At 45.3% G+C, this 17,372-nt stretch overlaps 1 protein-coding gene across 1 annotated transcript; it reads left to right on the top strand.

Moving 5' to 3' along the window:
* The first annotated feature begins 9,630 nt into the window (after positions 1 to 9,630).
* NANOS3 (nanos C2HC-type zinc finger 3) lies at positions 9,631 to 12,092 on the top strand. Its single transcript, XM_036749947.1, has 2 exons — positions 9,631 to 10,138; positions 12,049 to 12,092. Exons 1-2 carry the CDS (start codon positions 9,631 to 9,633, stop codon positions 12,090 to 12,092), a joined length of 552 nt encoding a protein of 183 aa, XP_036605842.1.
* Positions 12,093 to 17,372: the final 5,280 nt, after the last annotated feature.

Genomic DNA, 17,372 nt, shown 5'->3' with positions numbered 1-17,372 from the left:
AAACGTTTTTAAAAAATTTTCAAGAATCAAAGTCAAGCTCACAAGTCTATCCCTTGAAAGATCCACGCTCTTCTTTTTGAAAATGGGACTACTTTTTTGACCATTTCCAGGCCTGGGGCATCTGTCTCACTTCTCATGATTTTTTAAAGATAACTGAAAACAGTTCAGCAGTTGTAATTGCCAGCACCCTGTGACATCCAGTGGTTGTGACTTGAATACATGGAGAGCAGCTGGGGACTCATTCTACCCTCTCTCCATTTATCCTAGATTTTAGTTGCTCCACATGTGAAGGGGACCATGGATTTTCAAAGGCTACGCCAGTAAATTATAAGTGCTGAGTGTTTATGCTATCATCATCATCATCTTAGCTAATATTTATCTAGTGTTTTAAGGTTTACTGTTTTGTGGTTTGTTTTTTTTTTTTGGAGAGGGAAAGGCAGGGCAGTTGAGGTTAAGTGACTTGCACAAGGTCATACAGCTAGTAAGTGTGTCAAGTGTCTGAGGCCGGATTTGAACTCAGGTCCTCCTGACTCCAGGGGCGGTGCTCTACTCACTGCACCACCTAGCACCCCTTACATGTACTATTGAATTAGATTCTCACCTTTGTGAAGTAGGTGCTATTATTGTCCCTTTTTTACAGATAAGAAAACTGAGGTTAAGAGGGTAAATGACTTTGCCCAAGGTCATATAGTCAGTAAGTGTTTGAGGCAAGATTCAAATTCAGATCTCCTTGACTCCCAAGTCCAGGCTGTCTACCATGTTGGAAAGCCTTCTAGTAAAGTCCCATTAATATACTATTTTTGCTTTGGGGGATCAGCGTAACTAAGGATAGCTAGAAAGGCTCATTACCAGTAGACTGGTTGAATCTTCCGCAATGCGTGAAACAAAGAGAAAGACAGAATGGCCAGAGTGCTATGGGGGCACCCCTATCCTGCAGCGATGGTATCAGAGTGGCAGCAATAGGGGACAAGAAGTGTTAGGAATCACCATCTTTACACAGTCTGTAAACTTCTTTACCTTGGCTTGTAAATGGTATTGAAGCCTCGCACCTATATATCAGGAATACTTTTGCTTTTTCTGTTGTTTTTAAAATAAGTCTTACTAATTTTTTTTTGTTTTTTATATCTCAGTCAATCTAGACATTACTGTCTCTACTCCCAGTAAGCCTTCCTTTCCAACAAAGAAAACAGCTGAGCAAAACTGAAGTATCCTCGTAATACTGTATGCAAAATTCTGCATTCATCCCTCAACACTGTACTATCAGGAGCCTTTTATTCAAGAAAAGAGGGAGAGATTCGGGACATTGGTGTTTAGTCATTTCAGTCATGTCTGACTCTTTGTGATCCCATTTGGAGTTTTCTTGGCAGAGATAATGGAGTGATTTGCCATTTCTTTCTCCGATTCATTTGATAGATGAGGAAACTGAGGCAAACAGGGATAAATGATTTGCCTACGGTCATATAGCTAGTAAGTGTTCTGAGGCTGGATTTGAACTCAGGCCTGACTCCAGGCCCAGCACTCTATCCATTGTGCCACCTAGCTTCCCAGTGCTAGACGTGGGGAGCACCAAATTATATCACCAAAAATATTGATTAAATCCTAACCCGTATAATCAGTTACTGATGTGGGAGCTATGTCTGAATCAACTGATTACAGTGAGACCATCAGATTCTTCAAACAAATAATAAAATTACAAATGAGGTAAACAAAAATGAGAAGATACGGCGCATAATTGAAACAACTCTAATTTGACCAATTTTTTTAAGAAAAAAACTGTTGAGGCTGACAAATTTGAAATAGGCAAAAGAACAGACATCAGCAGAGACCATGACCATTTCCTTTGTTACCGATACACATCAATCACAAGGTGACCACAATAACCTGCACTACCTCCGCCAACTATGCCTTTATTTCCATGCCAAACAGAAACGGCAGCCAGAGGCAAAACCGTCTTAGAATTATAAACTTGTTTATAACATATTACAAGGGAGAATGGTAGAAAATGATGAGCAGCATTATCTCTTAATAGTGAGAGGCAATGGAAGAGAAGATTGCTTTATAGAAACATAGCTGAGAGATCCAATTAAGCTACATGAGCCCCAAACTGGAAGAACAATAAATATAGAGAGCTCTGGAGTCAGAAGAACTGAGTTCAAATCTCACATCTGACTCTATGTGACCTTAGGCAAATCCCTTAGCCTCTCTGGTCCTCAGTTTCCTAATTCGTTGAGTTGTTTCCAGTCGTATCTAACTCTTCATGACCCCCTTTTGGGGTTTTCTTGGCAGAGATGCTGGAGTGGTTTGCCATTTTACAGATGAGGAAACTGAGACAAACAGGGTTAAGTGACTTGCTCAGGGTCACACAGCTAGTAAATGTCTGAGGCTGGGTTTGAACTCAGGAATATGAGTCTTCCTGATTACTAGCCTAGTGCTCTATTAACTGCACCACCTAGCTGTGCACATTCTCTATTAGCTGCTCTTGATTCTGTCTTCTGTATCTGTATTTTTAAAATTTAATTGTGAGTTCTTTATACAGCTGCACCAGTCCTTTTCCTCATCAGAATCCAATTTCCCCTTCGCTTCCCCCCCCACCAATTTCCTCCCTTTAAAAACTTTTTTTTAATTAAAAATCTATATTTTTCCTCTTTTCTCTTCCCTTATCTCCATTGCAAAAAAGGAGGGAAAAAAACCCCATTGTCCTGCTTCCCCTTTAGAGCCTTAGGTCATGGGATCCTTCTATCAGAGTCTCTCAGAACTCTGCCACTCTATCACATATGGCTGAGTGCCAGTGTTCAACGAGTATTTATTGAATCAGTCAACAAGCATTTATTAAGCTCTTGTTCCCTTCAGGACACTAAACCAGGTGCTGGGAAAACAAAGATAAAAAAACCCACAAGAGCCTTAGCCTTCAAGGAGCTTATATCATGCACACATAATCAGGGATCTGCTGGAGCTGATTGTTAAATTTTCCTTGTGAGCATTTACATCTCAGAAATGGTCAAATGCTAATAAACCAGGGCTCTATTTATCATTTTGTTGATTATCTAGACTTAAGGACGTGATGAAGAAAATGTTAATAATGCACAGTTTTTAAGTGTGTCATGTCTTTTTTTTTTCCAGAAAGCCTACTGTTAAACATTTACCTGCATACTCCTGTATATAAATATATACCAAATGTCCATGTGAAGTAATTTAGGGGGAAGCCCAATCGGCTGGGAGCATCAGGAAAGGTATCAAGTAGGAGGTGGTGTCTTCTAAGGAAACTAGACATGCTAAGTGGCTGAGACAAGGCAGGAGTGCATTCCAGACATGGGGACATCCCGTGCCAGGCACAGGAGATGGAATGATGTGTGGGGAATAGCAAGAAGGCCAGAATGCATGCATGAATGCACTTGAGCTGAGCTTCTTAAGATGTGTAAAGGTGAACAGGAGAGGAGGGGAGGGGAGGGGAAGAGCAGAAACAAAAGGGAGCAGCATGGTGCTTCTCCACCTCTAGCATGGGCATGGGGCCATAACCTCAACTCCACCTGGCTTCCTGTGCAGCCCGGTGGCCTGTCTCAGATGCTGCTTGGGCAAAGAGAGCAGAGTAGGGAGGGTGTTTGGGACTATCACCACAAGCCTTGTCTTCCTACTTTCAAGGAGCCTGCCTCCCATGAGATGCCAAAGGTTTGGGGGAACATTCAACGCTGTCGGTGAGTTTGAGCAGCTGAAGGCAAACCATCGACCGTTGAGTGGACCCTGCAACCTTGAACTACCACGTGATGCCTGCCGGGGAGACCAGGCCTGATGACCAGAGGGTCTAGAGTCACTGACAAGGTGCAGGGCTCTCCTCTCATACCACAGGCCATATATTGCCTGGAATTTTCTGGGTCCCTTGTCTCAATTTTGACCTTCAGGACATTTTTTTCCACTCCTCAAATGTCATCTGCCTATGGCAGACTACACTACTGCCTTAACTGGATGAATTCAGGCCAAATCTCCAGCCTTGGAGCCACACTTCCCAATCCGAGGTCATTTTGCCCACCTAAATCAAAGGTCACAATCAACATTCATTGCTGTCGGTGGGTTGTGAGATGTGAGGCAAAACTCACCGATGGATGAATGTCACTGTGGCTGGGCCAGACTTGGACCTGGAGAGACAAGGGTTGGACATCACAGGAAGAAGAAGGGGCTGCACCAACTTTGACCACAAAGCAATATGGAAGGTTCCTGGGCTGGGAGTGAGTCAGACAGATTCCTAGCCTCGGGCCCACTCCTACCTTACAGAGTTATGACCTTCGACAAACAACTTCCCAAATTTTCTTAACTGTTAAATGTGGAAAGAAATCCCTCCTTGTTCACTTCTCTGAGTGGCTGTTGGTATTCTATGAGAAAATAGACTTCTGCAGACTTTGAGTGGTTTAATGAAGGGACTGTATGCACAGAATGAAGCTAGACTCAGCGCCAGGTATGGAGAGAAGCCTCGGTTTGTGATCAGAACCTGAATTTAGGTCACAGCTCTGTTGCTTTCTAGTCCCTTAGTCAGTCAACAAACACTTATTAGGGGCACAAGACTAAGCTGGGCTAAGAAGGAAGGCAAAAACGTGGTCTTAGCCCTCTAGGAATGCGAATTGTAATAGGGAGACAAGGGACCAACCACTACATACATCTATATAATGTGAATAGTGGGGAGTTTCACGGGGGTGGAGGTGGGGAGAGAGGGAGCTGAAAGGCTTCCTGCATGCAGAAAGCGGGATTTGAGGAGTCCTGAAGGCAGACCAGAGATGAGGAGAAGAATTCTAGGCATGGGGGATAAAGGCCCTGAACAGACAGATAAAGTCGTGGGGGAGGAACCCTGTAGAGAATGGAGTCACGTATAAGAAGCCTGGAAAGATGATAAGGGGCCAGGCTGTAAATGTTCCTCACCTGGATCCTCTTCTGTATGATGAGGGTTCCCCTCAGCTATAAATCTCAGGGTCATAATAATAATAAACTACTGTGGAATTCCATCAAACTTCCAACCGTATTTTGTGCCATTAGGCACGAGGGGATCCCATCCTCCCTCTCCAGAGTCCCTGGACCTGGCATTTAGTTAGTTCCTGGCTGGGCGGAATTGAGTCTCACCTCTTTTTAACTCAGGCTCTGTTTGCTGGTTTATTTGACAACCCTAAGAGGAGACAATTCTCATCACCAAACTAAGGGAGTTCTGACAGCTTTGTTGGTCATTAACTACTAATCTTTCAGATGAGGAAATTGGAAGTGCCCAAGTTCCCGTGATAAGGATAGGAGCTGAGATTAGAACCCAGATTTCTTGTCTCCTAAGTTTAGAGGCAGGCAAGAAGAGGAGAAATGCACTGGGAAAGGCATGAACCTGGACTTCACTCCCCAGAGACACTTTGAGAAGGGCTCTGGCAGGGGCATGTTAATTTGGGTCTTGCTCCCTGGCAGTGGGCATAGCTGGTAAAGCCATGACTGACCACCATTATACACAGCCCTGTGCCCTTAATGTAGGACCTCGCAGAGGGGAGAGATCTTCCTAGCCTGTGGGGCTTCCTTTCTTCCTCTGAGGCCTGGGCCCCAGAGGGGAGGAAGGGGATAGGGTAGCTCCAGTTCTTTCTCCTTCCCTGATTGGCAGAAGGGGAGTCCTACTTCAGTCATAATTTAATTCGAAAAAGTTGGTAGGAGGACCTGCACACAGTCCAACCCCCCTGCAAAACTAAGGAGATTCAACTCCAAGGAGGTGGGAGCTTTGCAGGGTCAAAACTCATGTCAGATACAGTGTAGCCAAGTCAGGAGGTGGAAAGGTGTACCAGGGACTGCCCACCCTCCGTCTGGCTGAGGGGGTGGGGGGGGGTAGGAGCAGAAACATGTGGGAAATGGAGAGGGAGGGTATGAGGGGAGGAGTCCCACTGGGATGGTTGCCTAATTTCTTAGTAGGTACCATAAGTTTCGTTTCCTCTGTGGACCCCAAAAGCCCTAAACAGTGTGGGGTACATAGTAGGATAGGATGGGATGGGCAGCAGCAACCACTAGGTTGGGGAAGAAGCGGGGCTGGTAGCCCTAGAGGACATAACCATTGGAGGCCAACTGAGCTTAAGCCAAAGGAACACCTTTTCCCTGCAAAGAAACAATTCTGGGGTAGGAGAGTGTTGGGAGTTGACTAAAAGAATTGCTATCGATGCATGGGGAACTCATGGGTTAATTTAGATTTTAAAGGTGGCCCAAAAGATAGGGTACTGGGCCTGCAGTCAGGGAGACCCGAGTACATTTTCAAATCCAGCCTCTGTCAAATACTAGCTGTATGATCCTGGGCAAGTCACTTGACCTATTTGCCTTGGTTTCCTCATTTGTAAATGGGAATAATAGCACCTACCTCCCAAGGTTGTGAGGATCAATATATGTAAAAAGTTTAACACAGTGCCTGATGCATAGTAAGCACTATATGAATATTAGATATTATTACAACCGATGGAGGCAAGTACAGGTAATGGAGGATAATTATAAATGACCTGTAGGTCTTGTAAAAAAAAAAAACAAAACGATCCAGAGCTAAGACATAGAGTGAGTCCAGGAACAAGGATTTATTATTATTATCATTATTATTAAGCTGCTGGAGGAAGTGCACACAATACCTGCACCATCCCCACCCCCAGGAACAAATTATTTTGTTTTGGCTTTGTTGCTATTTACTATTTACTTAATCTGTATACTGTCTTCATCCAGCCCACCCCTCAGGATGCTAGCTCCTGGAGGCCTGGGGCTGTTAATGTTTCTGTTCCGGGTTTACTGGCTTACTAGAGGGGCTGGTTAAACTGTTTACTATATTGATTGATAAACTGGAAGAAAGACTGCTGCTTGGGGAAGATGGGAAAATAATGTTGGGGAGAAGATGGTGCTGTGTTATTTCAATATACCCTTTTATTCCCCTCCTCCCAGAAAAATAATCTTCGGTCTGAAAAGAATGTGACAAAAATTTCCATTAGGGAGTGGAAACCCAAGATAAGTAGATATATCCCTGGTGTCCCTTGGTGTCATCAGGACCATATGGGCTACACTCTAGGGTGGCTCCAGATTGGCCAATGGGATTACTGAGTCACCTTTGGAAGATCCTGTAGGATGGAACTGCAAAAGGGCAGTAAAAAAGTGAAGAGTGTAAATTAGACTTGTGAGCCTAGAAAATTTTTTAGAATTGTTATTAAAGGGATGGTGAGTGAACATTTAAAGTAGAAGAAATATTTTACATTGACGTAAGTACTTTGAGGTTTGCAAAGCCCTCAATGGGCACTGAATCATTTGAATCAACCTGGGAGACTTATATAGCTATTACGCCCATTTTATAGAGGAGGAAACTGAAGCCCAGAGAAGTAACGGCTATGTCAACCCTCTAGCTTCTAAGTGTTAGAGGGGCCACTTTATTCACTGGCACATTGCCTTGGTCACAAAGAGCCAGGAAAGGTTTCGTCAAAAACAGGTTGTGCCAGACCACTCTGACTTCCTCTTCTTTCTTTGGTCAGGATTTTTTGGGAGGATCATTTGGCAAAGTCTCTCGAGCTGTTCTTGAGGACAGACTGGAGAGATATGGACTCAGATGAAGAAACAGGTCCCGAGCTGAGAAAGGACATCCCCAATGACACCCACTGACCCATGGGTAGAACCCATGTCTCATTCTCACCTACAAGAAGGACTCCAGAAGGAGGGTGTCAAACCCCCTGGCTGTATTGCAGTCAGCAAAACTCACGAGTGAGGTCAACCAAATTAAAATGTAATTGGGAAATATTTAACAAAATAAATAAAATTACAACCGAGGAGATAATGTCTGAGTCAATATGCAGCCCCTTCTATCTCTGTGTCTATTCAATCCCAGTCCATTTCTGTTTGAGTTTGATCCCACCCCGATGATCCTGAGTGACCTACCTCTCTTTTTTTGGAGCTTTAGTAGCCCTTATTAAACTAAATGGCCCACTCATTTGGCCCTGGTCATAATCGTCAGTCAACAAGCATTTGTTTTTTAAGCGTCTTCAATGAGCTGGGCATTGTGCAAGGCTAGAGATACAAAGACACCTGTGCCCCATAAGGGGAGGCAATATGTATGCATGTAGGAAAACACCAACTAGATACAAAATAATACAGATTCTGGGGGGAGGGCACTAGCAGTGCAGGGATCAGCCAAGGCTTTGCAGAGCTCTTGAGCTGAATCTTGAAGGAGCTGAGAGATTCCAAGAAACAGGGGAAGAGAGAGTTTTCCAGCCATGGTGGTCAGCCAGGGCAAAGGAGATGGGACATGGAGCACCATGCTTGCCCAACTCTGAATTGCTGGGAAGGGAAGTAATGTAGAATAAGGCTAGAGAACTAGGCCAGGGGACCGAAGAGCTCTAAAAGCCGAACAAGAGCCTATAGTTGATCCTAGAGGTAATAGGGAGCCACTGGAGTTTGGAGAGAGTTACCAGGTCAGAAAATCACTCTTGGAACTGTGTCAAGGACCTACTGGAATGGGGGCAGGGAAAGCCAAGAGAAAGGCCATTGCAATAGTTTAAGCCAGAGGAGGTCAAGCCTAGGGCTGATTCTACGTGGAAAGATCTTCCTTCAGCCTCTCTACTCCCAGGCCACGACTCATATTCTAGGTCCTCCAAACACATTTGGTGAGTGACATTGAATTATTTGCTGACTAAATAAATTACTGGACTGCCTAGCAAGGAAAGGGCTGCCACTTAAGCCCTGCCTATTCCAGCCTTAGTCTAATGGCCCAGAGGGAAGGGTTTAGATTCAGCTAGTTGAGCTTTCAGAGTCCCAAAGAAGGGAAGTAACTCACCCAAGGGGTTGTTATTTTCGGTTGTGTCTGACTCTTGGTGACTCCATTTGGGGTTTTCTTGGCAAAGACACTGGAGTGGTTTGCCATTTTCTTCAGCATGTCCCCATTTACAAATGATGTACAAGGCTAAATGACTTGTCCAGTGTCTGAGGTTGGATTTGAACTCAGATCTTCCTGACTCTAGGCCTGGTTATCTAACCACTGCACAGCCTGGCTGCCCTTGCTCAAAGTCTGAAATACAAACCCAGGCCCTCATGTCCCAGAGCCAGGGCTCCTCCACTTGACTATACTGGTTTTCAGGGCCTGGTGACCTGAGTCAGTGGCATGCCAATCCTGGGGGTTGGGGGAGAAACTGGCCCACCAGTTTTGCAACCTAGAGCTAGGAAAGTCACACCCAGCCCAGGAGGCACAGAGGCACTGAGTGTTCTTCTAACCCAACGGAGAACTACACAGTTGCAGAGTGTGGGGGTAGGAGGGTGGGGCTGGGTGGGTGTTTCCCTCATTTCCTCCCCACCCCCACCCCCACCCCCCGCCCCATTAAAATGCATACTTGAAGATTACTTAGTTTTCTAGCCTTGAGCTCCACCAGAGGCTATTGGACTGTGGAGCTAAATAGAAGAGACCCCTCCCCCGAGTCCCTCTGGAGTGGAGAGAACCTGTAGACTTCAAGTCTCCAAGTGAGGCGGGGGCTGGGGAGGGGGCGGCTAGAGAGGGTTCTTTAGCTCCTAGCAGTTCTAATTGGCTGCGTGAGGATACTTAAGGCCCCAGCTTCCCAGCCTGGTCCTGATCCTATCATCTTTCTCCACTAGGGCTGGTGCTGCACTGTAGGATCATCTATTTAGATGGAGGTCTTCAATCTGTGGAGGGATTATCTAGGACTCGCCAGTGTGGTGGGGGCTCTCAGGGAACAAAAGCTGGAGTCCCAGGGGGTAGAGACAGAGCCAAGCCCAGGCCCTGGCCCCAGCGCAAGGCAGGAGCTTGTGCCCCCTAGGGACTCCCTCTGCACTTTTTGCAAGCACAATGGGGAGTCTCGAAACATCTACTCATCCCACACGCTGAAGGACGAGGAAGGCCGGGTGGTATGTCCCATCCTGAGAAAATATGTATGCCCACAGTGCAGAGCCACCCAAGACAATGCCCACACTAAGCGCTTCTGCCCACTCACCAGCAAGGGCTACATGTCTGTATACAGTTATACGGCCCGCAATTCAGCTGGCAAACGGGCCACGCTTCAGTGGCCATCAGAGGATCCTAGCCTGGCCAAGGCCAGGACCAAGAGGCTTCCAGCAGTACCTGAAGGAAAAACTCCCAGCCGGCCTCTGGATAAAAGCAACACAGGCAGTGCCACAGGTAAGAGCAGATCGGGAGGGAGAGACGGGCAGGACTGCTGGGTTCTGAGGGACTCCAGGGAGCAAAATCAGGCATCCAGCCAGAGATTGATTTCTACTAGATAGAAGGGAAAAAAAACTGCCTAACAGTCCCAGCCATGTAGTAATGGAAGGGACTGATTGCCATCTTCCAAAGGAATGCCTTCCTTGGCACTTACTGAGTGACTCCCTGTTAACTAACCCAGGATTTCCTAGCCTACTACTACCCCAAACCAAAAATGCCTGCCACCCCTCCCTTCCCTTCTACAAGTCTCTTGTGTATTCACTCATTCATTCAATAAACTTATTCCTGGAGGCTGGTTGTTGTGGATTAAAAATAGCTCGGATCTCTACGGGGACTCAGGGTTTCCACAGCATTTTCCCTAGCGTAACCCTGGGAGACAGGTCCAAGTACGTAGCTCTATCTCCATTTTATAGGTGCACAAACTTAAGGTTAACTAAGGAGTTAGTTGATTCCCCAGAATTACAGAACTAGTAAATTGTCATTATCAGGTCACTAGTGACCGACTCCCAAGTCTGAAGCCCTTTCCCCACTGCAGGATTATTGAGATGACCTCTGACATAAATGACAAATATGAGTGGTCGCGCCTGGGGGCCAGTGCTAGGGCCTGAGGGAGGGCCTGGGGAGTTGGGATTGGGCACTCAGTCCCAGCTCTGGGAAATCTCTGACTGAATGGAGAATGTTAATAACGCAGTCTGGGTGGCTTCCCAAAATTCTAAGGTGCACAGGATCTGAACTGCTGAAATGGCAGAATTAGGACCTTATGTTTTAAGGCCAAGAGTTAAAAAAAACAAAACTGGGAGTCAGGAGTCCTGGGTTCTAAGGTCATTCCTGCTATTTCCGTGTTGTGTGACCCTGGGCAAGTCCTTCTCTGGGACTCTTGTTTTTTCACATGTAAAATGAAGGTGTTACAGAAGAGCCCTTCAGCTCTTAACCTGCTGAGATTCTGGGACCCTGGACCAGGCATTTAATTTCTTATTAGGTTTCCTGATTGTTGTGGAAAAAAACTTTTGAGCTATAGAAACCAGAAGGATTATTAAGGTTTTGTTTGTTGCCGTTTTTAGAAAAAAGATTGTTTTATTATTGATATGGCAACACATTGTTAGCCAGGATTTCCATACAAATAACTAACTTCACAAAACAAAATGCTGGCTACACCCTCTCCTTTCATTGTATGCATTCACTCAGTAAGCAAATTTGTTACATGACTCTGTGGTGCCTCCCAACAAAGTGTAAATGCATTTTGAAACCAGTCTAAATTTTCTATAAACGTATATGTAGGAATAGGTGTTCTCCTTCCTGCCTCTGCATTCTCCTGCAGTCTGAGGCATGCCCTGCAAACTCGAGCCTTTCCAAGAATAGAAGGCTATGTATGTAGCATGCTTTACTGCTTATGAATCAGCACGACTTCCTTGTTTCTAAATCTAGGATAAAATAAGACCTGGGAGAAACAATGAGGCTTTCCTCCCAAAGTTGCTTTGAGCAGGAATTGCCCCTAGGGAAAGGGATGGAAATCCAGGACAAATCCTAGTGGGAACGCTACTTTGTTATTACTTGGTGCCACAAATTCATGCGGACAGGAGGGGGCAGCGGAGATGCAGCCAGCCCACGATCGAGGTCTCCTGCTTCCCGATTCTCAGCTGGCTCAGAAGTGACCCAGTGAGCAGTTTTTGTTTTTTTTTTTTAAATAAGCACCAGTCTTTCTTGGGAGTTTGTAGGGGCCCCAGCTGCTCTGAAAGGACTGTCTTGGTGGGGGGAAGATGAAAAGGAAGCTAGGAATTTGAACCTGCTGCCCCATTCTAGACCCAGAGGAAAGGCTGAATTAAAATGTTTTTCCATGTTGCCTTCTTCTTCTCCTCTTTTGAATCCAGGTTCAAAAGCCTCCAGGACTGCTTTTCTCACTCTGCAACCATGAATTTCAGCTTCTTCATAAGCAGACCTTGGGGACCCAGCTTTGCTAAGACAAGTGAACTATGGACAGGAAGGATTAGTGTGCCACCAAGGAAAGAAGAGCAGCACTCCTGGAGGGTCTTGGAGTCCCTCTCCGGAGACCAGCCCGTCTTCAGATTCCTGGACTCTGAGCATCTCCTCCCTTCACAGCTCCTCCCAGATCCGTCTGCCTTAAACCCACCTGACCTAGGCCGTAGGGCCTGGCCAGTGTTGGGCCTCTTACCTCTCCTGGTCCCTGACCCCATCCCAGGAAATGGCTTGCCTTAGGACTCTCACATCTTCATGGTGCAGGGAGAGGTGACAGGCTTCAACTATCTGGACTATCCCCTTTTCAAGTACCTGTTGACTGGTATGCTGGTTTGACTCCCTTGATTACGCAACAGACAAACTTTACCTAGGACAAGGGAATATGTTATCTTGCTATGAAAGCTTCCTGGGAATCCTGCAGATGAGTGGCTCTTCCTTAACAAGATCCTTGGGTTTCCTTTCCACACTTTTGTTAGGGGTTCAAGTCCTCCCACACTGTTATTGGTGAATTGCTTTCTAAATAAAGAAAAAAGCCACGTTCCACCAGTTTGTCCCTATGGTGAGGCCTTTTCCCTTATCTGGCCATTCATTATTTCCTATCATTCTATCTTTCCCTCTGCCTTTAGGACCCTCAGCAGTTTTTGCTTGTTCTTTGTCCTCACTGTGACCTGTAATTCCTTCACTTCTCAGTTTTTTCCCAGGCTCTCTCCCCTGAACTGGTTATACTCTCCTCCCTTCCCTATCTTGACCCCCTGGTGAACTAGTCTGACCCTAAACTATTTTCTTCGCTTGAGTCTCTTGTCCTATCACTGACAATACCCTGTCAAGCCCTATCCTTGGATAACTCCCATCATTTCTGTTCACTTGCTGCTGAACAGAGCTTGAGGAAATTACAGAACCATCCTGACTGGGTCCACTACAAACTCGTTACATAAGCTGCAGCAAGGCAATCCTTGTAGACTGCCCTGATTCATCCAATTCGCCACCACTGCTTTTTCATCTCTCCCAAGCCTCCTCTGGCACTCCTCCCCACGCTGTCAGCCTCATGTTTCACTGAAGCAAATAGAGCCCATTCACCAAGAGCTCTCTTCTTTCTTCCTCATTTCAGAACTCTGTTTCACACAAAGAATCAAGCCCCTCTAAATATACCCTCAATCCTAGGCTATCCTGGCTTCTCCAGCAGATTGCCTTTTCTGCTGTCCCCACTCTCCCAATGGTCTTTAATCTCCCCATCTTTTGGCTGCTTCCAACGAACACATCCACATCTCCTCCATGCTTAAAGTCCTCACTTGATCTGACCATCATCCCCTTAAGCTACTTAAACTCCTCAAGAAAGTCTAGGTGCCTCCAAAGTTACCACGGATCTCTTCATTGCCAGATCTAATGGTCTTTTCTTAATCCTCATACTTGACCTCTCTACAACCTTTTAAACTGTCAATCACCCTCTTCTCTCTAGGCTTTCCCATCTCCCTGACTGTTTCTCCTCAGACTCATTTGCATGACCAGTTACAGTGGGTGCTCCCAAGGGCCTATCCTGGGCCTTCTTTTCCCTCTACCATGGGGTTCTTAATCGAGGGTCCCAATTTGTTTTTTGAAAATGGTAATTATTTTAACATAATTGTTTTCTTTTGTAATCCTATGTTTTCTATTTTATTTTACACATTTTAAGAACATTCTGAGGATAGGTCCAGTCCCACTGTCTTGTCTCCTCAGTCCCTACAGGTCCAATTGTTTTTACAAAGATTAATCTCTTATTTGCACACCTAGCCTAGCACTCCTGAACTCCAGGCCTCTTAGACCTCTTGAAATGGATGTCCTACAGACATCTTCAATTTAACATGTCCAAAAGAGGCCTCATTATCTTTTCCTTTTATAGGCTGCTAGGTGGTGCAGTGAACAGAGTGCTGGGCCTGGAGTCAGGAATACCTGAAATCAAATTTGGCCTCAGACACTCAACAGCTATGGGACCCTGGGCAAGTCACTTAACCCTGTTTGCCTCAGTTTCCACATCTGTAAGGAAATGGCAAAACCACTCCAGTATCTTTGCCAAGAAAATCCCAAATGGGGTCACAAAGAGTCTAAAAAGACTGAATGACAACAATCTTTTCCTCTAACCCTTCCCCTCTCTCAAACTTTGCTGTTTCTGTGGAGAACACCATCATCTGATATGCAGGCTGGCAACTTTGGTGTCATTCTCTACTCTCTCACACTAACCCCACATAACTGATGTGAAATCTTGTCCTTTCTGCCTTCAGAACATCTCTCATCTAGGTCCCTTTCTCTCCAATTATACAGCCACCACCCTGATACAGACCCTCATTACCTCATACCTGGACTGTGCAGTAGACTACTCATTGGTCTGCCTCGAGGCTCTCCCCACTCCAAACCATCTTCCACTCAGCTGCTTCCTAAAGCGTAGGCTTGCCCATATCACCCCTTCCCACTCAATCTGTAGTGGCTCCTCCTTCCCCAGGACAAAATATGAAGTCCTCTGTTTAGTATTTAAAGCCCTTCCCCATCTGGCCCCTTCCTGCCTTTCCAGTCATTCTAAATTCCATTCCCTCTGGGTTCTCTATGGTCCAGCTACACAGGCCTGCTGGCCTCCTTGCTATTCCTTGAACATGCCTGCATGTCTACTGTGCCTAGAATCCTGTTCTTCACTACTTCAGCCTCTTAGAATCTTCCTTTCTTTGAGGCTTGGTTCAAATGTCACCTGCAGGAGGCCTTTCCTGGCCCACCCAGCTACTAGTGTTGCCAGCCATCTACTCTGTATCTTATATGTACTTATTGATTTACGTCTCTCCCAGTAACAGGGCAATGCTTTGTTTCTGTTTTTCCTTTTTTGTTTTTTGTTTCTGTTTTTCTTTAGGTTTCCATGCACTTTTAGCACAGTGCCTATCAAATAGCAAGAGCTTTAAAAAAAATGGTTATTGATTGAACATGGAGCTAATGGTTTACTTGGGAAGGCAAGACTGAGGTCCATGGAACTGTCAGAATTGATCATTCTACTTCATTATAATAGTATATTTATATTAAAGAGGTGAATTAGAGCTGGGCTTGGAGTCAGGAAAACTTGGCTTCAAATTCTGAATCTGACACTAGCTGCCCAAGTTCAATTCAATGCACTAAATGCCTACTGTGTGCTGGGTTCTGGGGATCGAAGACACAAAACACTTCTTGCCCTCCAAGGGAGAAGGAACAACATGTACAAAAAGTAATGTTGGGGCGTGATAAGTGATAAGTGAGCTGAGCCCTAGGGGGAGCCACTGGCACCAACACAGGGATGAAGAGAAAGTACCTACCGAAAGGCACACCCTGCTTTCAAAAAAACAGGAACATGGAGGAGGATGCAGGATTAAGAAAAGTCATGAGGATATTTGGAGGGAAGATGCTGCATGATTTTGGATAAATATTACTCCTATTTGGGCCTCACTTTTCTGTCAAATGAGATTGGGCTGGCTGTTCTCTAAGATCGTTTCCAGCTATCAGATCCAAGCTTCCAAATGGGTTGGTGTTAAGAAGTAGCGCAAAATAAGGGTAGTTTGTGATCAGAGAATGGTGAATCTTGACAGATATTTTGAGAGCTAGATAGTTGGGATTTTTTCTCTCTGGGAAATACATGCGTGTATCCATATACATGGAATACAGAGCTGGGGAACAGGAGGGAGTGACCAGGAATCTACTTCTGTTGCTGCAGAACCATTGGTTGCTGTTTCCTGCTACTGTCCAGCTCAGATGGGATTGGCATGTATTGCTTGTCAGAATGGGACCTCTCCCTGGACGAAGCAGTCTGGCAGTTCTCCAGCCACAGAAGCCTTTGGGCATTTTAAAGTCTGTCTTTTGATTAACTTTTCTACTGGGGGTCTCTGGGTCTAAACCCTGGTTTGAGTTATGATGTGAAAGGAGTAGATTTGGAGGGAAGGGGAGGTGGGGGGGTGAAGATGGAGATCTTTGCTCTTCTTCCTTATCAGTAATCAGCATCATTCTACTGTCTTATCTAGATCTGGTCATGTCAGTCCTGCTCTAAAATCTGAGGCCCCTATTGCTTACCAAGTCTAGTTCAAATCACCGCCATCTCTACAGCCTTCTGTGATAGGACGCTGCCCTACCTTTCCTGCCAGGTTTCAATACTGCCATCCAGGCACTCCACTGCTCCCTGTCCTTGAACATGCCTGGCAATTCACATCTGTTCCTCTGCCTGCGACATGTTCCCTTTCTCTCTTCACCTGTTGAATTTCTACCCATTCTTAGAAAAAAAAATGGAAGCAACAACATAACTTTTAAATAAGAATACCTTAAAAATATGACTGTTTACATAATGCCTTCTATATTACGAAGGACCGTTCTATTCCATTATCTCACTCGATCCTTACAACTCTATGAGGCTGGTCTCACAAATACTCTTATGATCATTTTATGAATGAGAAAACAGAGAAGTTAACATGATTTGCTCGAGGGCACGCAATTAGCAAGGCAAAAGCCAAGAGCAGGACCTGGGTCTTGTAACTCCAAAACAGAACTTTCAACATTAGCACCATTACTGCCCTAGAAAAATAAACAGCTTTGGATAAATTTAATCCTGGATCTAAAATTTCCTCTAAGGTTTTACAGGAGACATTGAAAAGAAAGTTCTCGCCACCAGAGTCCCTGGCATTATCAAGGGGTTCAGCACCAGACATTGATAAGATTTTATTAGTGGGAATAACGTCAAAGGGGCACGACCATATGCTTCGCTGCTGCACCCTAAGGACCATGAGACTTTTCCGTCAGCCTTGCAGTTGAGCCTTCTGTGTTATCTCCCCAGTGAGATTGTAAGCTCCTTGAACTCCTGATTCCTTAGAATGGTCTTAACTTTTCTTATTTCTATCATCGGTACTTAGAACAATAGGAAGTGCTTCATACATGTTTTTTGCTTTTTCTTTGGAGGCAATCTAGGTTAAGTGACTTGGCCAGGGTCACACAGCTAGTAAGTGTCTGAGGCCACGTTTAAACTCAGGTCCTTCTGACTCCAGGGCTGGTGCTCTATCCACTGTGCCATCCAGCTGCCCCAATATGTGCTTTTTCATCGGTTCATACAAGGTAGCTGAGAATTTCTACTCGTTCTTACAAGCTCAATTCAAACATCACATTCTTGTCAGTAGTTGACTTTTTCCCCTTTCAACCTCATAAAATATTTTGTTTCACACTTCTCAAAAACAATTAGCCTGTGTAATTGTGC

The sequence above is a fragment of the Trichosurus vulpecula genome, chromosome 1 (assembly GCF_011100635.1).
Source record: "Trichosurus vulpecula isolate mTriVul1 chromosome 1, mTriVul1.pri, whole genome shotgun sequence".
Lineage (NCBI taxonomy): Eukaryota > Metazoa > Chordata > Mammalia > Diprotodontia > Phalangeridae > Trichosurus > Trichosurus vulpecula.
This window is presented reverse-complemented; position numbering and strand designations above follow the sequence as displayed.